At 48.0% G+C, this 22,403-nt stretch overlaps 8 protein-coding genes across 8 annotated transcripts; 5 read left to right on the forward strand and 3 right to left on the reverse strand.

Annotated features, from left to right (window-relative positions):
• Positions 1-1,741: 1,741 nt before the first annotated feature.
• EDB82DRAFT_489232 (Pre-rRNA-processing protein PNO1) lies at positions 1,742-2,943 on the reverse strand. The gene is made up of 3 exons (XM_025729652.2): positions 2,729-2,943; positions 2,531-2,667; positions 1,742-2,475 (listed from the first exon to the last, which is right to left on the reverse strand). Exons 1-3 carry the CDS (start codon positions 2,799-2,801, stop codon positions 1,918-1,920), a joined length of 768 nt encoding a protein of 255 aa, XP_025588856.1. The 5' UTR covers positions 2,802-2,943; the 3' UTR covers positions 1,742-1,917.
• Positions 2,944-3,086: 143 nt separating this feature from the next.
• On the forward strand, positions 3,087-5,902 carry EDB82DRAFT_489236 (mitochondrial distribution and morphology proteins-domain-containing protein). Its single transcript, XM_025729651.2, has 2 exons — positions 3,087-4,103; positions 4,152-5,902. The coding sequence occupies exons 1-2, from the start codon at positions 3,272-3,274 to the stop codon at positions 5,546-5,548; spliced, it is 2,229 nt and encodes a 742-aa protein (XP_025588855.1). The 5' UTR covers positions 3,087-3,271; the 3' UTR covers positions 5,549-5,902.
• Positions 5,903-7,763, reverse strand: EDB82DRAFT_489239 (eukaryotic translation initiation factor 3 subunit J). The gene is made up of 4 exons (XM_025729650.2): positions 7,504-7,763; positions 7,260-7,363; positions 6,467-7,158; positions 5,903-6,412 (listed from the first exon to the last, which is right to left on the reverse strand). The coding sequence occupies exons 1-4, from the start codon at positions 7,520-7,522 to the stop codon at positions 6,397-6,399; spliced, it is 831 nt and encodes a 276-aa protein (XP_025588854.2). The 5' UTR covers positions 7,523-7,763; the 3' UTR covers positions 5,903-6,396.
• A 1,652-nt stretch (positions 7,764-9,415) lies between these two features.
• Positions 9,416-10,603, forward strand: EDB82DRAFT_521187 (alternative oxidase-domain-containing protein; the record flags this gene model as incomplete). Its single annotated transcript, XM_025729649.1, has 3 exons — positions 9,416-9,868; positions 9,937-10,335; positions 10,394-10,603. The coding sequence occupies 3 exons, from the start codon at positions 9,416-9,418 to the stop codon at positions 10,601-10,603; spliced, it is 1,062 nt and encodes a 353-aa protein (XP_025588853.1).
• A 320-nt stretch (positions 10,604-10,923) lies between these two features.
• EDB82DRAFT_489250 (uncharacterized protein) lies at positions 10,924-11,596 on the forward strand. Its single transcript, XM_065608349.1, has 2 exons — positions 10,924-11,265; positions 11,333-11,596. Exons 1-2 carry the CDS (start codon positions 11,199-11,201, stop codon positions 11,428-11,430), a joined length of 165 nt encoding a protein of 54 aa, XP_065465739.1. The 5' UTR covers positions 10,924-11,198; the 3' UTR covers positions 11,431-11,596.
• A 2,298-nt stretch (positions 11,597-13,894) lies between these two features.
• EDB82DRAFT_72532 (uncharacterized protein) lies at positions 13,895-16,305 on the forward strand. Its single transcript, XM_025729648.2, has 2 exons — positions 13,895-15,201; positions 15,252-16,305. Exons 1-2 carry the CDS (start codon positions 14,025-14,027, stop codon positions 16,217-16,219), a joined length of 2,145 nt encoding a protein of 714 aa, XP_025588852.1. The 5' UTR covers positions 13,895-14,024; the 3' UTR covers positions 16,220-16,305.
• A 510-nt stretch (positions 16,306-16,815) lies between these two features.
• Positions 16,816-17,817, reverse strand: EDB82DRAFT_72543 (uncharacterized protein). The gene has a single exon (XM_025729647.2). The coding sequence runs from the start codon at positions 17,637-17,639 to the stop codon at positions 17,046-17,048; it is 594 nt and encodes a 197-aa protein (XP_025588851.1). The 5' UTR covers positions 17,640-17,817; the 3' UTR covers positions 16,816-17,045.
• Positions 17,818-20,659: 2,842 nt separating this feature from the next.
• Positions 20,660-21,808, forward strand: EDB82DRAFT_489262 (uncharacterized protein). Its single transcript, XM_065608350.1, has one exon. The coding sequence runs from the start codon at positions 20,891-20,893 to the stop codon at positions 21,383-21,385; it is 495 nt and encodes a 164-aa protein (XP_065465740.1). The 5' UTR covers positions 20,660-20,890; the 3' UTR covers positions 21,386-21,808.
• The last annotated feature ends 595 nt before the right edge of the window (positions 21,809-22,403 follow it).

Genomic DNA, 22,403 nt, shown 5'->3' on the forward strand with positions numbered 1-22,403 from the left:
GGTGGAGGAGGGGTTGGAGGGGGAGGGGGGGAGCTCAACCTAAGCTGAGGGTAGGTAGGTGGTCTGCTTTGCTGTATTGTGCTATCGATTGCTAGGTAGACATGGATACTTGAAATAAAGATGAGGGGCATTGATAATAGCTGTGACTGATTTATCATGCATGATTGAAGCTCACCTTAGGTAAAGTGTTTATGTATTAGACACAATTGGAGCCAGCAGAAACCAGTCTGGTAGGCAAGTAAAGGATGTGATGAGAGAAGATGGCGATGGGTGGAATGAAGATGGAAGAGAAGAGGGAGAAAAAGACGAGCTATAGGAAGGGGAAAGCAGAGTGTTTATGAATGGTTCCTGGAAGCAAGAGGAAATCTGTCGATCAAGACTGACAAAAGCTGAAGCCAATCCTACCACTTCTTTCTGACCCAGTCAACGGCCGACACGAGAAAAACTGCCTCCTATACCTGTCGCCCTCACATTCCTCATGTCTCTCACCAAAATTTACCTACAAGGTGGGGCATTGATTGACGTTGGAGGGGTGAAAATGATCTCACAATATCTCACCCTTGGTCAATTCAACCAGAGACTAAAGGGAGGGTCCGATGCTCCCCTGGACTGGTCCCACCTTACGAGGCTTCACAATCGCTCAGATCCAACCCAATCCACGCCCACCTCGCTAGAAGCCATCTCAATGGCTCGCCGCTCACTCTAGAGATCCATAACTTATTGCATAACGGCCGACAAGAGGCAATGCCAGGGTCCTGATATAGCCCGCAGGACACCGAATAGTGAATATCCCATACGAGCATGGTTTGCTTGGATATCAAGCACCAGATCCATCCATGGGTCACAGAATGCATATTCATCACCTTTTGCCGTCTTAGCATATTTCACGCCCTCCGATGCAACGCCGCACAGAGACCGAGAAAGTCAGAACGGAAGACAGCACGCCGTAGGTCGTCTCAACACCACCACTGGCGTCTCCACGTAGGCACAAATATATCATGTTATGTCATGCTTTAAGCTGTTTCTCTGTGTCAATATGCACAGCATTGTCTCCACATACCAAACTCAACTATATACAACCATTATCAGATTCGTGCTTCGCTCCCGTTGATTCCCGGCGCTGCGGGCTCATCTTGCCCGTCGCCCGCCTCATCGCGACCCAGGCTCGCCGTGTCGGCTTGAGGGCGTCTTCCGGTTGGACAGCCCCGTCCCGATCGGGAGCCAAGTCAACAAGGTATGTATAATGAGAACAACACGATGCCTCGCGCTTCCGGAAGGCTGCATATCAACAAGGTGCATGGCGGCGAGGCCTACATTGGTGGTCTAGCCTAATTGAACTGCTAAAGGCTCGTTTTCTTGCCACTCATTCGGGTAGGTATGTGATGTTTAAAAAAAATAAAAAATAAAATAAAAAGACACCAATCTCCTGTGCTATGTTCAATTGTCGGTCAGCCTTCAATGTCGGTCGATCAAGATTGATGTGTTCTGATAAACATGGATGCTGATGGACTGATCTGAGTCCGTGCCTATCATCATCTCATGACAAGGTGCACTGCGGGCCAACAATAGACCCGAGATGTCCCCCCATCACCTCCAGGGGATAATGGATCTTTGATCGCTTATAACGCCGAGCATGTGGTTTGATATTTGAGGAGCGCGGCCTTACCGCGATGTATTAGACATGATCTGACTATAGAGGACAGTGTCTATGATTAGATATAATCACGCAGTAGACTATGGGTGTTGGTGGGTATCCACATAGCGACTAATCGATTCATCTCTATCTTTATCGTTATCAACATACTATGCCATCCATCCATTTGACTGAGTATCCCTGGTTCACAAATTCAAGATCATAATGCTGCCCACCCGAAACGCCGTTTGTAGCAACCCAAGTCCTTCGCCAGATTTTATTCTTTAGAAACGCTCCTTCATTCTCGCCGCGACCGTTCGAAGGTTACCGTATACCTTGCCGGGTGGTTTTCCGAGAATGAGACTCACGACTGACTCGCGAGCAAGGTGAATGTTTTTGAACCCACCCAAGATGTGAATCTTGCTATCGGCCAGAACAATACGTGTTCTGCTGGCGTTCTCGATGGCGAACTTTGTCTTTCCATCCTTTCCAGCAATTCGTCCGATAGCACGGGCTTGGCTGTCACCATGCATCGTTCGCACGTCCTTGATCTCGAAGCTCTGAATGTAAAGATCGTCTAGTCGTAGCAGGGCGATAGCGTCGTCCACATCAAAGCCCAAGGTGAAGGCTTTGACAAAATCCTCTCCCTTTTGAAGTGCTCCGGACTCAGTGGTGTGCTTTGATGACCTCAACTCGACCGTCTTTCGCTTAATGTTCATTCGGCATTGCAACTTGAGGTGCTCAACCAGAGGTGGGTAAATGGATGTCCATGACTGTTTTAGAGGTGTCATTCGGTGAGGAGGGATAGGAATCTTGCGTGTCTCGACCCTAGTGACGGGATCCTAGTGAGGTGGTTAGGAATATGAGTAGGATGTGGTGGCGCGAGTTCTCACTCACAATGTCTCTGGCGGGCGCAAATCGAGGTCGTCCTTCCTCGTCGATTTGCATATCATTGCTCTCCTCTACGGGCACGAGAACATTCGCATCGGCAGCCTCAGCGCCGGGCGCATCTAACAGGAACTCTTCATCGGCACCTGGATCCAAGTCAGACACATCCACCGTAATCAACAGTTCGTTCAGACTTTTTGTACTTACCTTCAACTGGGAGCGAGATATCGTTGGCGAGCGGGGCACTCTCGGCCTGCTTCAGTGCTGTTGGCGCAGGCATTTTCAAATTTATCTGATAGATATCCCAGAAAGATTTATGGGATTAAGATGCAAAAGACGTGCTTCAAGAATGATTGTTTGGGGTTTGTCACGAACGGGGTAAAAAAAAATCGTTAAGGTCAACCTGACTTTCCGAAGGTCTGTTCGGTGGGGTGCGTTTCTCGACTTTCGGCCACACTGAACAAAAATTTGTGTGGCTTATCAAAGCTTATCGATTGGCTCGCTGTTTGCAGTCGGCTAAGCGCGTCATGGAGTGACTTTTTCTGCAGGGCCTTGAAAAGGTGCCCGTATAGCTTGGTTAGCATGAATCGCCTGTGACGGAATCCGTTGCTCACTATCTCCGTCTGTCGTCCTGTTCCGATTCCAAACCTTCCAACCCAAAGTTTCCCTGGTTAAGGTTTTTCTTTTTTTTGCCATACCCCAGCTCTTGTTGTGTCTTTTTGTTCTTCAGTCAGACACCATGATGCTGGAATGATGGCCAAGGGTATCCCCTCTTCTGTGATCGGGCGCTGCTTGGGGACCTCCTCCAACTATTCTCCAGCAATATTCGCTTCGACACCCATACGAACTGTGACAGAACCCAGTCCGAGATGGCCAAAGACCCCCATTCTTTCCTCCGGCGTCCGGTTGAATCATACACAGCGACAAACCCAGATTTGGAAGCAAACCACCAGTAATGATGTGTCTGGAGCGCCGGTATTTCCATTATGTCATGTTATCAAGCCTCAAAAATTTATGCGCGAGCGCACAACTCCTCTTACAGCACGATCCTTAATTTCTCAACCATCCGCCTTGCTGGCTTGGTCGGCGATTACGTGGAAGCAACATCGATTCTACAGTGGCAGAGGTAACGGCAGTGGAAATGGACCGAAATGTTCTTGCGGCAAGGATATCGCAGATATCCCTCCCACACCAGCAAGAACCACGGAAGACTTGAAGAGGGTGAAGCCATCGACACTGAGTGAGGCGAGCAAAGATGCTTCAAACCAAACTACCAAGCCTGGGAACCAAGGGACCATAGAAACAGATTCTGAGCCGGTTTCCTACATGTCCTACCTACACTTGCCGAGGATGCCGCATCGACCAACCAAGGATGAACTGCTCGAGGCCGCCAATGGTTTCTGGCAGCGACTCAAGGTCCGTCTAAAATGGGTATCGATCAGGAGTATGAGGCCATGGAATATCGATGAATGGGGTGCTTTTGTGTCATGGTTCCTTTTCGGTCACCTCGCTTGGATTATTGTCGGAACAACAACGTTCTTCTCATTGATCATCTTGTCAATCAACACTGTTGTAGCTCAAGGTACGAATACGTTTGGCGTGAAATTTATATCTTACTAACGAAGAATAGAAACACTCGCTCAATGGGTAGGTGATTATCTGACTCAGTCCGCCGGTGTTACCGTTGTCTTCGAGTCGGCCATTGTTCCCAAGTGGCGGGATAACGTTATCTCTTTCCGCAATGTGTTTGTCTCGCGACGGCCTGGTCAGGGAAATGTCTCGTCCGTAAGCAAGGGCTCATCAGATGCTGCCGCCGAGGCCGCCGCTGGCCGCAAAGCCGAAGCGCCTGAAGTTGAGGACGATGGGAATTACACTCAGTTTGATGTTACGCTATCAACAGTCAACGTTACACTTTCATTTTTGAACTGGTGGAACGGAAAAGGCCTGCTCAAGGATGTCGAGATCAAAGGCGTTCGCGGTGTTCTTGACAGGACTTCGGTAACCTGGCCAGTCGAAGAGGTTGATCCATTATCGTACCGCCATAAGCATCAACCAGGAGACTTCGAAATCGAAAAGTTCAAGATGGAGGATCTTCTACTTACGGTCCATCAGCCGGGTGGATTTAGGCCATTTTCTATCAGCATATTCTCTTGCGAGTTGCCTCAACTAAGAAAACAGTGGCTTTTCTACGACTTCCTCTCCGCCAACCATATGTCAGGATCTTTCGATGGCTCTCTGTTTACGATCCATCCCCGACAGGTCCACGGCGTGGTGCCCAGCGGTAATGGCGACCCAGAAGCCTCTGTTGGCTTCGGCGACCCTAAGGCTTGGAAGAAATTTAGCCGGCTTCGTATCGATGGCTTGAGGATAGACCACCTCAATCGTGGCGTGGAGGGTCCGTTTGGCTGGATATATGAAGGAAATGTTGACATTGTAGCTGATGTCATGTTCCCGGCTGACACTGACGAGAGTATCACCAAGGTTATGGCCGACTTCTACGACCAGCTCGAAGAGATCGTCGACACAAACAGACATCGATTTATTCGCAACATACAAGAACAGGGGCCCGCACTTCTTACATCAGGGCACCTTTCAGACTTTACCAGAGATGTTCCCAGCGATAAGCCTGCCGAGGAGCCACAAACAAGCGAGGATGAGCGTCGATACCTGATCATGGACCTTCGGATTTCCATGAACGACGTTAAAGCCGCAGTGCCTCTTTTCACCAAGGATATGTCCTACGTCAACCAGGCGTTGGTCCGACCTATCGTGGCGTATATTAACGCCAAGAAGACGTACATCCCGATCAACTGCCGCATTGTGAAGCGAGCTGGCGATTTTGATGGCAGCTGGTCCATCTTTGACTGTGGCCTCATGAACGATATGTCAGCAGAGACATACGATGCGTTTGCAAACGATGTTGAAAACCAGCAGAGCCGTGTCCGGCGTTTTAAGAAGGTCGGTTTTTGGACCTTGTCGGTTGCTGTTCATGCCCTCTTCATGGGCATGGCTGGTAACGTGGTGTGAGCTGCTATAGACAGGCCACCGTTCCTCCTGCTTTAATTTTTCGGGGCATACGATTCGAAATGACGCATGCGCGACTTGTATTTTTTCTAGGGCGCTGTTTGAAGACAACCATGTTTGTAAAAGGCAACAGAGGCGTTTGGGGTTATTTACGACATGACAACCCGTTACCCGCGTTGACGGGCTCTGATATATCCACGAAAAGATTTCGCCCATGATTCTACTCAACTCCCTAATGTTTTCACGGAACAAAACGACGAGCGGGTGATTGAAATACCCTTGCGGTACTAGTAATGTTCACCAAAGATGAAATATCATATATAGGCTCTTGCATACGAATAAACATGATCTATGAGTTATCTTCAACGACTTGGCTTCCTCGTTCCTGCAGGCATGAGGCACAAGACTTCTTGAAACAAGGCATTCCACAGTCCGGACCTGATGTATCCATGTAGTATAATTTTGAAGCCAATCTTCGTCTACTAACATTAGGCCCTTCTGCGGAAATCTAGTATACGAAGAGCATAAAAAGATGCCTCCATGAGCGCGATTCGCCGCCATGTTACCCGTCTATGATCCCTGACGCTTTTCAATCTTTTGGATTGACCACTTTTACATGCATGCTGCCTTTCCCTCCCAGAGCACCGCCGCCAAACTCCTGCTTCTGTCCTGCTCGAGTAACCGAGATGGTTTCGAGGCGACGCCGCGGGGCTTGAATGTCATCTTTGCGTCGACGGCATGCCGAGTTGGCAAACAATTGGACGGGGGCAGGAGTGTATAAGTCGAGGCTGGAAGCGGCGGGTCGGAGCCCAGAGGCGATAGGTCTCCTTCGTGTGTTACTGAGAACCAGTTCACATAAAGTCATCACTGGAGGAAAAGTCAGTTTGCCGAGTTCATCTAGGTACAGAAACAAGTACTCACTCTCCAAAGTCATCGTTATCTTCGTAGGTGGTAGTATCCGCGACGTTAGCACGGCCGGTGACGAGGGAAGTCTTTGTCTTGGCAGCCTTTGACTTCTTGCCGCCCTTGTCAGCAGCCTTCTCCTCCCTCATCTTCTCATTACCCAGGGCAGTCATGCTACTGGCAAGTTTCTTGATCTGCTCGCTGTTCATCTCCTTGGCAAGGGCCTTGGTGAAGTCTTGGAGAAACAGAGAGTAGTGGGCGCTCTTTGCGTTGGCCACGATGAGAGGGGCAATGCTCGTACGGAGGGTCTCGAACTGGACCTTGGTCTTTGGCTGGAAGAGAGGCATCTTGGAGATGTCAACGGTCTTGGTAGGATCGTTGGGGTCGGTGACGACGGTAGCGGGACGAGCCTTGGCGCGGCCAGCACTAATTCCAATATCTCCAAACATGTCGGCAGCGTGTGCGAGGTCGGCCTCCTGTTCGGTACGTCGAAGTCGCTCACGTTTCTCGCTCTCGGTCTCCTCGTATCCATCAGATTCCTCAGCTTCAGCCCTCTGCTGAGCACGCTCAGCTTGGTGTTCGGCAATTCGCTGACCCTTGGGCTTCTTAGCAGCAGCGGCAGCAGCAGCAGCCTTCTGCTTGGCCTCGGTGGCCTTGAGCTCCTTCTCACGCTCGGCCTCGGAGTCATCGGCATCCCAAGAATCTAGGACCTGTAGAGAAATACAATGTTAGTTAGGCACGGAAGTGGACATCCCGATGTAACATGATTCGTAAGATAACAAGACAAAACTAGGTAAGATCAAAGACTTACATCTCCATCGTCCTCTTCATCGTCGAACTTGCGGCGAGCAGCAATGGCAGCGGCACCAACAGCAGGGGCGGAGGAGGAGGAGCTGTCGTCGCTCTCCTCGTCATCTATAGAAACGTCTGTTAACAAAGACGTCCTGCTCTTTTACAATGCTGTATGTAAGGGAAGGGATATAGAGTGACCCCGCAAAAGTCCATCCATCTTTGGATAAGACGTCACGATAATCCGGGCAAGAAGATTTACGTACCCCACTTCTTAGGAGGCATGATGTCGGTTGCTCTTTGACGGCAGGTTGTGTTTTGGTGGTTTTGCGGGAGATTGAAGTCGCAGTTGAGTTTTAGGGCGCGCGAATGTGGTAGAGGGAAATGAAGTTTTGTGTGGTGCGGTACCCAAGTTGTGCGCCTATGGTGGGTGGGTGTTGATGTTGGGCTGGCTACGGTACAAAACGGGTCGATGGATCTTCCAACAACCTGCCTACCATGTATTAATAGTAGTATTCTCTTGCATGCCTACCTACTATTGTACCAAGTTTGTTATTAACTTTACATTCAAAACCTATATATATGCGTGTTTGTGTCTGTGTGTATACTAAAGCAGTTGGTTTCATATTAGCCTAATTACTAAAGGTCTTCTAAAGATATTAGGTGTTTGCGTGAACATGAATACTAAAATGTTAAATAAAAGGCATTTACTACCTCCTACTCATCAGGCACAAAACTGATCAACCCAAGCACAATGAAAGATGGAGGGGTACTGAGTCTTTAATCAAGGAGGGGCAACTTTTTTTTGTGCTCTTGCAAAAAAAAATGGATACCAATACTAAAAGTCGACAGTTGACGTCAGACGAACTGGGAGTGGGAGCCCATACCTACACAGGTAACAGGATAAGAAATACATATCAAACAAACCATATTCACATGTCCAGCATTGATAACGCGGTACCATAGCTTACACATCTACTTTCTTGTCTTGGTAGTTTGGTACATGCTTTTTTATTCACCGAGTATCCAAGGTCTTGACCACGAAGGCGTTTTCAATACCGATCAAATAGTAAAGAATGGCAGAGGCTTATACCATCTTCTCTTCAGAGTACCTATCAGAAAAGATAACCACTCGAGACGTAAGAGACGAAATTAGTAAATCAGGTTTTAAAATCTACTAGGATATTACTCTTTTAGGTTATTTATTTTTAAAACTTAAATAAAGGGTATCTTTTCATTGCCCGCTGGATTGTCATATACCCTGTACCGCAAACTCGTCGGACAATTCCATGATATAAATACCTATGTACAGAACATATGACCATTGTATTCATTTCCTAAGTATTCCGAAAAAGACCCCTTTATTCAGAGTCACGAGGCAGTACACCATGGGCAAAACTCAAGCTTGGATGATATGGAGGAATCCCGATTCGTCGTCCTGTCTAAACCCGCATTAAATCGGAATTTAAAGAAGTACGATAGAGAAAATGAGAAGGTAAAAAATAGAATAGCGCAAGATTGCGGCAACTAAGAACAGGCCCGTTTGTAGCACGCACTACGAGTTTTTGTTCTGTATTGTTACAATCATTGATGTCAGACAGTAAGTGATTCCTAAGACATCCTGACCGTGCAAGTGTCAAGACCCGAGTCCTCCCGATCAACTTTACTCACGTGGCAGCCACAACTTTTGAGCCTCTAGCGCTTCCGATTGTCTGGGTCCTTGCGGATATCATGACAGGACCAAGATTTTGGCTCGTCTCTCAGGCTTGGTTTGGTTAGACTTGGAACAATTTGAGTCCGTTGGTGGGCGGCAGAAGGCATGCCGCATACGCCGCACTCTCTTACATGCTCAAGGTATCTCTACTCGCTCACCTTGTGGCGTCTTCTCCCGGCCTCTCTTCGTGGTCTTTGTAACGTTTCTCGTCAGCAATTGTTCAGCTCAATGCATATGAGTCAGTAATCTTACCCGTATGTGGTACAAACGCATAATCAACTTGCTTTAGCTTGGATAATATTTCTCCGAGGGCTTCCGTCTCAAGAATGTATAAAAGTCAGACTGTACCTCCTCAAGTAGAAGCTTTATATACCATGAACTCTTTTCATATCAAACAGTTACCTCTATCATCAATAGGAGTACGCTCCCACACGACTACCAATTAAGAGTCTCACAAATTCAAAATGTTGTCAATCCAACTTCAACACAGTCAGGCTTCGAGGCAGGCCGTAAAGGCTGCAACTCTTAGCCTTGTACGAACTCTATCCTCCCCAGATTCCCTCCCAAGAACGCCCGCCGTTATTCGAACCGGCTACTCTGCTTCCCAGCAACACCGACTCTTCTCATCGACACCAACCAACCATCTTCGTGACTTCTTCCCCGTTAAAGAGACACCGCATATTCACACAACGAGGCCGGCATGGCCACACGAAGGTTACACATACGAAGAGATGACGGCCGTTGAGCCTGCCCACCGAGTACCCAAGACTCTCGGTGACAAAACTGCCTGGAAGATTGTCCGCGTTGCCAGGTATTGTATGGATAAAGTAACAGGCATGGACCGAGACCAGAAGTCAGACAAGACGAAACCAACTACCGCCATCGTAGCCCAGAAGCCACTGACAGAGGCGCAATGGGTAAGTCATGCAGATGCCTTGCACTCTTTGCACTACTCAAGTTTTGGATCAAACCTAACATGAACCAGTTAATCCGATTTATTTTCTTGGAAAGTGTCGCTGGTGTCCCAGGAATGGTTGGCGGTATGCTACGACATCTCGGCAGCCTTCGACGGATGAAGCGCGACAACGGCTGGATCGAAACACTGCTCGAGGAGAGCTACAACGAGCGAATGCATCTCTTGACGTTCATGAAGATGTGCGAGCCTGGTTGGTTCATGAAGATGATGATCATTGGTGCTCAGGGTGTTTTCTTCAACAGCTTATTCGTCTCGTACCTCATCTCGCCCAAGATTGTCCACCGATTTGTTGGTTACCTCGAGGAGGAGGCCGTCCATACTTATACTCGCTGTATCAAGGAGATTGAGGACGGCAACTTGCCAAAGTGGAGTGATCCCAAGTTCAAGATCCCCGATATTGCTATTCAGGTATGATACTTATAACATACGCTGTTATGCGGCATGAATATCTAACAACACCACTCAGTACTGGAAGATGCCAAAGGAGCACCGCACGATGAAGGACTTGATCCTGTACATCCGGGCCGATGAGGCAACACATCGAGGAGTCAACCATACACTGGGCAACCTCAACCAGAACGACGACCCAAACCCATTCGTCAGTGAATTCAAGGATCGCGAACCACCAAGACCTGCTTTGAAGGCAGCCGGTTACGATCGAGCTGAAGTCATCTAAAGACGGTCAATGCCGAAATAAGAGCGACATGCCTCAAGGTCTGTTGCAGGTTATATTGAAATTTCCCGGGAAAAAAACATTTTGTTTGTGTAATAGAGGATGGAAAGACGGATCGAAAATCACGTGTACGAACGACATTTACATTCAACGACGGAGTTTGTTGGCATTTATTGGCGTTTTGGGCATAGAAACCCCACTCTTCATGCACTTCATGGAGTATCGGGCGAGATATGATAAAAGTTGAAAATCAACTTGGAGTTTTTATAATTTCAGATATTTTGGTAGTTGGCAATCGAATTCACATTTGTATATGAAGATGAGTACAAAGTAGAATTGTTTGATTCAAATTTGCTATTGACTCTTGGAAGTAGCAAAAAAAATCATACATCTTGAACGATATTAACACAAACAGTAACGGCAAGAACAGCTGGCAGCAGAAAAGTTGGCCTCCTAAGTCTTAGGGCGTAAAAATAAGCAGTCGAAGAACTATAGTCTAAGGAGCATAGGTTAACCCAGTAATTTCGTCCCTTATGTTTCTAGTGGCAAAAACAATATAAGAAAAGCCCAGTATTCATTGCTCCAGCTCCTCATCTTCATGGTCCTTCCACTTTGGGCGAGAGTTCAAGTGAAATCCATTTGCTACCGACTTCTTGTTAGTACCAGTTCTTGCCTACCATTATCGTATAAGCTTATTTTTCTTGGATACGGACCGCGTCATCAAAAAAAAAGAACTAACAAACCTCGAAGTTAATGCGAAAACTAAAATCTGCCTCGTGAGGATCTTCAAACACCAAAGGAAGAACTCGGTTGTCACCGACCGGGAGTAGAAAGCAGGGGCAGGGACAGGGGTATGTGACAAGGGTAGACATGTAAGCTGAAACTGATGTCACTGAATCAATGCTTACAACACTGATTCCTGTAGGTACAGATTATACGCAAATCACCATTAGTCAATCTTCCTTTAATGGGGAACAAAAAAGCACCGCCTCAGATTGTGGGATCAGATCGTGGGCCGCGTGTAAGGCTGGGGGCAGTGTAACTTAATACTGCAATGTAGTACGTATTAGACATCCATGGACACATTGTAAGTGGTGATCTAAAGCCGCACTAGAAGCATCACACTTTCCAGAGGCAGTGCAAAACGACGATCCAGGAACGTCCAGTTAGTCGGTTGGTCAACGGATGTCTATTATAAGCTCTGAAAATTGTGCTACGTAGGTTGTGGTTAGACTGATTGAAGTACTAGTCACTTGATGGAATGTGAGTTTATCTCAATATAACATAACACACATCATTGTAAGACTACCTAGATACGACTATCTGTCGAAAGAGTGATAGAAATGTAGGGTTTGATGTGATTCAACTCGTCCCCTGCATTCACTTGACATCCATAACTACCTATGAGCAGCCGTATCTGTACTGTGGACTGCAATGTGCACCAGAGAGATGAGAGTTGAACTTGGCTTACCCTTGTCTGAAACAGGCTGATTCGATAACAAGCGCGCTCCCGACCTAAATAACCTGGTAGCAACCAGACAGCGTTGACACTTCTCTCTGGTTTGACAGGTAATAAGATCCACTAAATCCGGCGGTTTTCTGTTAATCTTAGTGGGAAACTCTAACAACAATCCGGACAAACGTCTACCTTATTTCTCTACCGACATATGCCCAACGGGTACTCTGTACTGCACAGTGTAGGTGGATAAATATCGAGAAAATACAGACAGTCATGATATTTCCGTAGCTGCAAACACATACGTTGATACTTACGGGTAAGGATATCCTCAGCCTGCCCATTCTCATAGCTCACAAAACACAGCCAAGTAGCATTCATCAATGTCATTTGTGCAGGTAGGTATGCAAAAGTGCCGCTAATAAAATGGTAAATTCGGTATTTAAATAGTGCTGATGCTCATTTACCGAGGGCCACCAATCCAAAACAAGTGGGTGAGATACACCATTTAAGAAAGCGAGTGGATTAATTCAAGCAAGATTCAGTGATTTTCTTTCTGGTATCTCCCGAAAGATGGATAAGATACAGTTTAATGACAAGCATGTGATGTGATCTCCACATCATATTGACTCGGCAGAATTAGAGGTTTGTTCGCTAAAAAGTGATGTCTTTTCCACCATCCACCGTATTACTTTTCACTTCTCACTTAGTCACATACTAGGAGCAACTTTAGCGACATCACGATTGCTACAATCCCACGAAGCAAGTCTGCCTCGCTTACAACAGATCAAACCATCCCCAATATTGTTTTAAAATTAGCAAAACCTGGTCTGACCTAAGGTATGTATGTTGCTGATTTGATAGACTAGGTATCCGTATCTGGGGGTTATTATCATACAACACCTCGAGGACCCTCGACGTGTCTCTGCACAGCCTCCAGACTATCCTGGCCTCATGTAGGTAGTCAAATGTAAGCACTGTACTGTTAGTAATCCAATCCAATCACCAATTCATTTTTTGTCAGTTTATGTAGGCGTTGGAGATCTACCCGGCCCCATTTGCATAGGCTTCTATTGGAATTCTGGACGAAAAGGGACCAGCCACATGTAAGAGCAGAGAAACCCTTCCGTTCCAGCGGAAAAGTAACAGACGGGCTTGCATATGCTGCTAGTAATCTGTTAGTGGTATGGATATTGATTGTACCTACAGCTGCCCGTCATTCCCATTTCCATTTCCACTTTCATCTTTATTCTCCCCGCTTCCCTTTGTGCCCCATTCCGTCTTACTCCTCATCCTTATAGGTATTGACTAGGGAAAAGAAAAAGGCTCACAAAGTAGTGGTAATCAAATAAATTGCCATGGTATAGGTTGACTTTACTATTAGGTACCGTACCTTACCTACTCTACCTGCTATTACCAGACACACACCCCCCAAGAAGCATTGACTGACCTAATCCAATCACCTTAATCTTACCCGCCCTGGACTGGGCTTTTTACCTTCCATCGATTATTACCATGCCTTACCAGCCCTCCTAGCTCTACTACCTGCAGCGCGTACAAGTACAATACAAATCCATCCCACCGCCCACAACCTGACCCGACTCTCTCCACCATTCTGTGCTGTCGACCCAACCCAATACAATCTACAACACCCCGACATCACCAACAAACCATCTGCATATAAGCTGTTTCTTTGCGTCGCATTCATACCATTTTACTTTCAACACTACGCTACTTTATTGACATCTCGTCCTTTTACTGCGCGCTTCGCAACCCTTCCACGCGTCGGCTGTCGTGATAGGACGCTCCCCCGCCCATTGCATCACCCTGTGAGCGCACAGCCCCCCCGCGCGGCATCGCATCGCCACGGTGCCTGAAGGCTGACAGCCAAAGTCTGCCTCGTCTGCGTTGTTTCGCTCCGTCTTGGCTTCGTTTTGCTTGCGTTTTGCTTCTAAACTCGGAAACATCATGGATCAACAAGCTCAGGCTCATCGGGGTCGGTCGCTTTCGACTGGCCATCAACAGCCTCATATAAACCACTCTCACTCCCCGTCGCCGGCGCCCTATCAGCATAACGATCCATCCGTTGGTCTTGGTCTCACACTCGATCAGTCTGCGCAACAGTCCTACGAGTCCTTCAGCAACTCTGGTTTCCTGAGCCCTCAACAGTCGCCTTCGTTTCTTCCTCCTGTCCATCAGCAGCAGAACAACTCCTTCGGCCAGGCCAATTTATCTGACCCCGCTATTCTCGACCACAATAGCACCTCCCTGCCTTTCAACAGCCAGTCTCAGACGGCTTACTTGTCGCCCAACCTCAACGATAACGATTTCTCCCTCTTCCCGAATACCAGTGGCCAGGGCGACCAGTTTAACGCCCCCTTGTTTGACCAATCTACCTTGAACCCCAACGATATGAATACCATGGCGGCGCAAGGGCATCACTCGCCCACTCCTCCTCACTTATTCCAGCACGATGCTCAGCAGCCTGGTTCCGCTCACCAGTCACCTGCTTTTAACCAGCATCAATTCTCGTCCCCGCCCAGTCACTCGCGACACGCCTCTCTCGGCCCTGCAGATGCTCTGCTCCCAAATCAAATAGCGGACTGGAACCGACCTCAGTTCCAGGGCCACCGTCGTACACCATCTGAATACTCAGATGTCTCGTCCGTTGCTCCATCGCCCAATCTTGTTAGTACCGAGTCTTTCGAGACTGATATTGGCGGGCACTCGCCTGCTCATCGTCCTTCGGATGGCGGTTTATACCAGGAAGTGTTGAGTATTGGTAACTTTAGTCTTTCCGACCCCCAGATCGGTGGTAGTCCTGGGCACCAGGGCCGTAGTCCTTCTCATAGTCCCGCGATTAGTCCTCGCATCGTTCCTCAGCAGATGCCCGACTTGAACCAGTTGAATCAAAACAGCTTTGGCTTGGCAACTCCTCACAACCCATATGGAGTTCCTTCTACCTACCCCGATGTCAATGCGCCTGTCGAGGCTTTCCCGACCCTTCAGCCTTCAGGCGCTGATCTGTCGTCAATGGCTCCTCCTGCCATCAATATTGATTTCGCGCCCACTAATTCCAAGCAGGGTGCTTTTGATACACCCAAGTCGCGTATGGACCAAGACTCTTTGACCCCACCAGACAGAGGTATGTGAAGAATGAACATCTACTTGCTGGAGCCATCTAACACGTCTCAGGTCGTCCTAGATCCCGTCCTCGTGCCGTGACCGACCCGTTCCATCCTGGCGGCGGCTTGCTGGGTCGCCAGGGCAATGTCAACATGATGTCGTCTTCTCTAGGTGCCGACTTGTCAGCGCGTTCAGACTCCAGATCTTTGTCGCCTCTTGATAGACAAGCAGGCACTTCGCCTTCTAGGAGAAGACAGTCCACATCAGCAGTGCCCAACAACGTCATTGCTTTGAGACTGGCGGATCCCGAGTATCAGAACAACCCGGACAACGGCGCCACTAAGCGTGTTCAGAAGCACCCAGCCACTTTCCAGTGCACGCTGTGCCCCAAACGATTCACACGTGCTTATAACCTGCGCTCACACTTGAGAACCCACACCGATGAACGTCCTTTCGTATGCACAGTTTGTGGAAAGGCCTTTGCTAGACAACACGACCGCAAGCGGCACGAAAGTCTGCACTCTGGCGAGAAGAAGTTTGTGTGTAAGGGCGATCTCAAGGTCGGAGGTCAATGGGGCTGCGGTAGGAGGTTTGCTCGAGCCGATGCCCTGGGCCGTCACTTCAGATCGGAAGCGGGCCGTATCTGCATCAAGCCTTTGTTGGACGAAGAGATGATGGAGCGACAACGGCTCTGGCAAGAACAAAGAATGCAACACAACATGGCACAAAGTATGGCGGCTGCGTCTAGTATGCCCATGGATGGTCCTGTCTATCCCATGGACCCATCGGGTAACCCCATGCTCCCAGCAGCTCTTCTTGCACAGTACCCTGCGCTGGCTCAGTTGAATTGGTCAACCCCTGATGTAAATTCCGGCATGGATGATGAAGTCAGTGGCCGTTCCTCGTTTGATGCCAGTGACTACGACGAAAACGACGACGGCGGATACGTAAGTGGCCCTGGAACAGGATTTGGCGAGGGCGGCATGGGTCAAGGCTTCGGCGAGATGGGATATGCCAGTGATTTCGGTGGCCGGTAGTACGGTCTCGCTCATGAAGAGATGAATATTCCGTAACGCGATCAATGTCTTTCCTGCCCCAGCATCTACGACCTGTTTTGAGACCCTTTTCTCCCAGCAGCCTGCTTTTCTTTTTCTTCTTCCGTCTTGCCCTGTAAGCGGATTTGAACTTATTTTTTCTTGTTGTCTAGATATGACGGATATCCTAGGAGCGTTTCTAGATGGCATGTATACGGCTATTATATCATCGCAGCTGTATGTGTTGGGGTTATTATTCTTTGTTGTATACTTTGGGTTGTGGTGGTTCGGTATAGACGGTACGCATATAGATACCAATCTGAGTCTGTTTTTACACGTTTTGCTAGGGATACATAAGAGGGGGGGCATTTACTTCGAACGTGTGAACTTGTTTTGTTCGCCTTGATTATATCGAATAAACACAATGAACTGAACAGATGTAGTTATATTAGTAGTTTAACAAACACAAAGATATATGTGCTGGGATTGCGGACAAATGCAAATATATTCAAAAAAAAAAAAGATTATTTGTTGCCATTCATAGAAACAACACGTTTAACCAGTATTGACGTCTAGGTTCCGCCGTGATCAACTAACCAGCCCCTCCTGGTTAGATATGACATCGAAAGCCCTTTTCTTTGGATATCTTTATACTAAAATAGTAGTCAGGGAAATAATTGTGAATATGACTCCAAACCCAAAAGTGACCGTACCAACGCCATGTAGTAGCACCCATAACCATTTCCTTGATTCACGTCATTGAAAGCCCAGCCGTGCTTTTGTGATTTACAGTTTGTCATGAAACCATATCAGATTCGCTCCGGGATAGTCAATGCATTGGAAATGTTCCAAAGTATTCTTTGAACGTTGCGGCCATGAAATTCTCGCAAATCTCACGATGGACTGACACACATGATTCTGTGATGAAGGGCATCAGTAACGAATTGGCCTCAAGAAGAACTTGTTCATGAAGTTCAAACTCGTCTCCTTCTACCGTCGTCGTACTGCCCGACGCCGTGCTGTCCGAGCCTGCCGGTGATATTGGTCCAGTAGCTGATCGGTCGCGCTGCTGCTGGCGTACCTGCCATTGAGCTCGGACAATGACGCCTACAGGGGCTTTGGCCCTTGAACGCAGGCCATCAGGAATGACTTGGAAAATGGCTCTATATGTAATCGTTTTAGCCAGACCAGGAGCAAGGTTGACAAGCTCCTGCATCTCAAAGGCGCGAAAGGTGTCGTCAAAGGGCCCGAAGAAGGGGTCTTCCGCAGTGTCTGCCGGATTTGCTGGGACTTCTTCCAACTTTGTCACGGTTCGGTGATGAGCGACGAATGGATCAACGGCCTGCAAGGCAGCTAACACAGCGCCAGGGGGAAGAGTGCCCGGGACGGGGACTGAGATGGAGAGAAGTTGAGTTGTGCGCATTTTTGATAAGGTCGGCAGAGTGGTTTGGCGCTGTAGAGAGATTTCGAACTCCTTCCGGCTGGCGTGAGAAAAGAAGACGAGAGGGAAGTGCGATTGTGTATGGTTTCGTCAGACGATGTTAAGCAAAGGCTAACGATTAGAGGTTGTTGATATTGGTGATAGTAACAGCAATGTTGACAAGTTTATCCTGATGTAACATCCAAAGGCGTACATGATCATTGTCGATGACAGGACTGTTGATAGCTATTCCATCCGGAGTGGTGGGAGAGGGACCCAAATAGAGAGACCTCAAGAACAGCGTCGCCAGAGTTTGTTTTATCCTTCAAGATAGAGAATTGTATGGTTTGGTTGTGCAATGAGTTCTAGTATCGAAAGGAGGAAAAAGTCTAAACGGCCGAGAAGAGAAGGACCAAAGTCTGCGCCTCACAGATGCTGCTACTGCCGTTTCGATTCTTTTGGCCTTTCCTCTTGGCTTGGTTTGCTCTACGCCTCTGTTCCTTGGACCGGGAAAGCTTGTGAATCCGACGACAAGCGGAGCAGAGCGAGCGACCGGGCGAGCAAACAAGGAAGCGGATGTGCACTGCGCTTCTGATGCATGCACGAGATGAGAAGCGAATAGGCGCCCGCGCGTATCGGAAAAGGACCAGGTCAGCCAACGGGGTTATGAAGACTTAATCTTACAGCCCTCGCCTCTCTGCTTCTGGCTCTACCTGTTTGCTGTACTTGGATGAACGTCGAGGGTGTGTGAATGTGAGCGATAGGCAGAAGGATGAATAATGAAGGATTGTGTTGGATGAGTATGGTTGGGTTACGTTTTGGATTAGGTTGAGTTGAGGCTAAACTAAACGGTGGCTGATGGGATAAAAATACACTGGTATATACTGGGTATGGGCTGTACCTGCACCGTACAGTGCTACCTAACCTAGCCCTGTAGGTGGGGACGGAAGGACAGGTCCATAGTGGCTGATGGGGCACTGTTACAGTGAGTGTATGGAGACGGGAAAGGAGCCCGGTCTAGACCAACAGAACAGAAATGCTTCAAAGATCCAGACAATGGGATACCTAGCCAAGCTGAGTACTTTCAAATGTCATGGAATGGAAAAACTAGCGCCAACTTTCAGTTTAAAAATTTTCAATCACTTGTAATTGGACTCGATTTATCTTCAGTAAAGTAAAAGACAGGTGTAATGTTAAATAAAGCCTGCTAAACTACTAACCTGTGCGGGGGCAGTCTTTGTGTGATTCAATGTCTCCAGACAAGGTTAAAATACGAACGATGAACAGTTTAATTAACGTGGTCAATAAGTCGATAAGGTTAACCGTGCACTGAACCTTTATCACTCACTCATCCAGGTATTTGGAATACCTTGATACTCTTATTGTTCGCTTTTATCACTATAAGTGCCTACTGTTATGGATACGATTCCAGTTCGTGGCGACCACAGTTACATTCGCAGTCGCAGTCGCAGTTACAGTTCCCTCAGCTATGGAGGCCCGGAGGTTATCTATCGCCAGATCGAGTCGCTTGTCCGGCTCATCAGGGCTGTCTGGGAGATTCCGAGACCTGTGGAACCACCTGCCAGAACAAGAGAGCGTGCCCCGAAACGAGGAGGCCAAGACAAAGGAACTGGTTGCTGTTAAAGAAGTTATGAGCACGGCTGTTGCCATCAGCTTAAGCACTGACTCCATCCGATATACCTTAACAGCTGTGTTGTAGTGAGTTTATTAATTAATTCCCAAGACACTATGAGCTTGGACAGACTTTCTTTCTTTCTTTCTTTTTCTTCTTCTTCTTTGAAAAAATAACAAGAGTAGAATCCGTCTCGCCTCGGAAATCAAAATGTCGAGGCTAAAAAAGATCTGCTTCACTTGTGAACAAATAAAGCTAATGGCCGGCGTCAGTTTTCATATCCGAGACCAACCCCACGGCCCGATCCGGTAGGTGTCCGAGTGAGTGAAGTTACATCTGTCACTCAGTTTTCCTATGGTAAATTACATAGTGTTGACCCGCAAAGTCGTGTGAGGCTTCATCAAGCGATACAGAGACATGGAAATGCGGCCCGTCTTGCAGGTTGCAGGCTAGAACAGGTAAACTGGCGTTCTTTGCATTATACCGGCAGTCAAGGGCCAAGTCTAAGACAGTCTCCTAGGTTGCGGCAAGTTAAGTGCAGGGCTATTTCAGTCGATTTGCCTGCAGCTACCATAGTCAGGAACGAGTGATCTACGGACGAGGCTCGCATTAGATAGAATCGCATCAGTCGCCTATGCATGGCATAGCATGGCATTGCAGTGTCTCCGGTTATGACTGACTTGCTGCGGCTATTGAGGTAACAGGAACTAATTATCGACCCTCACAGTATGGGTCGTTCGCTGATCGCCGACTTCGCTGTTGCTCATCTTGGGTAGAAATCTTCAAGCAACTATCGTTGTACAATACTCAACCTTTTCTTGCTCTGTCTCTTAGGTCTGACCGCCATGGGGGCGTTGGGCTAGATGGACGAACGATTCTCTCTCTCTTTCTCTTTCTCTCGCTGCTTGTTGCGGATACATGGAATGTTTATTACTTACCAATTGCACATACAGACCTTTGGCGTATGTCCGGAATATGTGTGTGTACGCATGTATGTGCATAAAAGCGGCCCCATCAAGTGGTTCAACGGCCCACGTACGTACACGTTGCTGGTGTCGTCGTCAGTCCTGGTTCATACGAAGCAGGTGGCATCGACTGCATTGAATTTGCGGGCTTTTTTTGAACGAGGTTTCGGCGCATGGCAGTGTAGATGCGGGAAGATGGAGGCGGTGAGAGTTTTGGCGATGCCTATTCGAGTCAAGACCTGGGATGATGCACAGAGCTAAGGCGCAGGGTCTTGAAGGGTTGGAGGGGCATCGGCAGAGTTTGAAGTGAGTTGACAAGGTCCAGCGCTTTCTTTCGCCCATCAAGTCGTCCCAAGACTCACTTGGGAGTCGAGTTGTAGTTAATCCCCAGTAATCATCTGCCCTAATAGCCGGGAGCGTAATAAAAGAAGAGTTCGTATATGTACCGAGATACCTACCTACATAGTGGAAGGGTGTCCTCAGGGTGGTCAAACACCTCAGCACAAGGTGTGGTTACTGTTGATCCAAGTACAGAGTACGTTGTCTACTGCGAGTTTAAACCTCTCGATCTTTTTGTCCAACTCTAGCCTCCTTCGGGTCATTCCATACCCGCTCCCCCAATTGCCATTGTGTAGAACCTAGTGATCTCTATAATCATGTGGTTCTTAGTTTTAGTGGTCGTTGTGGGAACCAGATGCCATAACAAGTTCTTGGTAGGAAAGTTATGCAAGGCTGAGATATGGCATGGAAACCTGGAAGACGTGGGGGATGGGAACGGGAACGGATCGTTCGTTTTACCAGGGCATTCTCGAAAGCTGAGAGGAACTTGCCTTACCCTCCCGTATGAGCAGCAAAAAGAAAGATGCAGCAGAGTAGACAGACTACTCTTCCGCATATGCTCCATGGTCTCATCCTGCTTCACAGTGGCAGAGCATAGCATAACAGCATGTAGAGAAAGCCCGAGTTGTGCTAGTGAGACACATCGTGGTGCCCCTCGCCTTCACCCACGAGTCGAGGTAATGCACAGAAGAAGAAAATCTCACACCTTGTCTCAGAGTCGAGGTTGGCATTGGCCTGCCGTGGTACAGACAGACACCCCTTGTGATGTCACGGGGATCGCACCACCGGACCATCGTCTATTGCAGCCATGAGACGGAATTGATAGTGCAATACTTGACCACTCTCTGTATGAAAACTTATGAGTCGCATATCTCCTCCCCATTGCTTCACTGAAAAGAATTGGGCGCGCATAGCGGATGGCTTTAGGCATTGCGACCCTTCCTCTGCTTCAATTAGCGGAATGCGCATGTGAGATTCAGGGTGGCTGGGCTCGATACTCCATTGGGCTTCACCAACACGTACCTTGAAGGGATCTGATCCAGCCACGCGCTCACGCTGCGGCCTGACCTTGCAGACCTGTATCAATATCAACGGGCTTTTGTGTGGTTGGCTAGATTGAACTGGATCGGGTGGATCGTACGTGCATGTGCAACAACACGATAGATGATGGTGTTTATTATATACTTTACAGAGTACAGTATATACGAGGAAAATAGTTGTATTGAAAGATTCCAAACTAGAGATAGAGGTTGAGACTGAGAAAGTAAATGAGTGACCTGAAATAAGGTCGAGACTTGGAAGTATTTCCCTCTTCAAGTGATGTGGATTCTCAAGGGAGTTGTGAGAGGGTGTGGGGGACTCTACAGAGAGGGTGCACATTTGTTATGGATCGTGTGGTCTGGTGATATTGAGTGATAGTGATATGGGAACGACGACCAATATTGGCGTTTACAGTACAGACCAAATCGACTGTTATGCGTATCCGTGAATGTTCATCTCAACTCATCTAGGTACAAAATAAAATTTCTCTCAAATTCTTACAATAGTGCGTGCCCTTTCTAGACACTCCGGTTCTGGCTTGCATCTGGTGGCGGTGATATAGATTGGCACTTAGGTTGGCTTCAACGTGCAATGGACAACTGCCAACCTAAAGAGCACGTCCCCCTGCATCGATACATTATAGCGTACTCACTCCCGCTGTACGGCTATTACCTAGTACTGAGCTACCACCTATGGATATGGATCTTGTGTTGCTCCCGCGTTTGCCCGCCCGCCTTTTTGCCTGACTGGTAGACTGAATGCTTGTTAATGGGGCTGCTCCCTGTCAAT

The sequence above is a fragment of the Fusarium venenatum genome (genome assembly GCF_020744135.1).
Source record: "Fusarium venenatum strain MPI-CAGE-CH-0201 chromosome Unknown EDB82scaffold_1, whole genome shotgun sequence".
In the NCBI taxonomy this organism is placed as follows: Eukaryota; Fungi; Ascomycota; class Sordariomycetes; order Hypocreales; family Nectriaceae; genus Fusarium; species Fusarium venenatum.

What these genes read in the sequence shown, in the direction of transcription:
- EDB82DRAFT_489232 (XM_025729652.2), bottom strand. Translation starts at nt 2,801, where the DNA reads ATGCCTGCGCCAACAGCACTGAAGCAGGCCGAGAGTGCCCCGCTCGCC. An exon ending in TATCTCGCTCCCAGTTGAAG is followed by an intron (nt 2,668 to 2,728) that starts GTAAGTACAAAA and finishes ACTTGGATCCAG; the next exon opens with GTGCCGATGAAGAGTTCCTG. An exon ending in TTGCGCCCGCCAGAGACATT is followed by an intron (nt 2,476 to 2,530) that starts GTGAGTGAGAAC and finishes CCACCTCACTAG; the next exon opens with GATCCCGTCACTAGGGTCGA.
- EDB82DRAFT_489236 (XM_025729651.2), top strand. Translation starts at nt 3,272, where the DNA reads ATGATGGCCAAGGGTATCCCCTCTTCTGTGATCGGGCGCTGCTTGGGG. An exon ending in CAACACTGTTGTAGCTCAAG is followed by an intron (nt 4,104 to 4,151) that starts GTACGAATACGT and finishes AACGAAGAATAG; the next exon opens with AAACACTCGCTCAATGGGTA.
- EDB82DRAFT_489239 (XM_025729650.2), bottom strand. An exon ending in ATGAAGAGGACGATGGAGAT is followed by an intron (nt 7,159 to 7,259) that starts GTAAGTCTTTGA and finishes ATTTCTCTACAG; the next exon opens with GTCCTAGATTCTTGGGATGC.
- EDB82DRAFT_489250 (XM_065608349.1), top strand. Translation starts at nt 11,199, where the DNA reads ATGGTCCTTCCACTTTGGGCGAGAGTTCAAGTGAAATCCATTTGCTAC. An exon ending in CCGACTTCTTGTTAGTACCA is followed by an intron (nt 11,266 to 11,332) that starts GTTCTTGCCTAC and finishes TCAAAAAAAAAG; the next exon opens with AACTAACAAACCTCGAAGTT.
- EDB82DRAFT_72532 (XM_025729648.2), top strand. Translation starts at nt 14,025, where the DNA reads ATGGATCAACAAGCTCAGGCTCATCGGGGTCGGTCGCTTTCGACTGGC. An exon ending in TTTGACCCCACCAGACAGAG is followed by an intron (nt 15,202 to 15,251) that starts GTATGTGAAGAA and finishes AACACGTCTCAG; the next exon opens with GTCGTCCTAGATCCCGTCCT.
- EDB82DRAFT_72543 (XM_025729647.2), bottom strand. Translation starts at nt 17,639, where the DNA reads ATGCGCACAACTCAACTTCTCTCCATCTCAGTCCCCGTCCCGGGCACT.
- EDB82DRAFT_489262 (XM_065608350.1), top strand. Translation starts at nt 20,891, where the DNA reads ATGTGGTTCTTAGTTTTAGTGGTCGTTGTGGGAACCAGATGCCATAAC.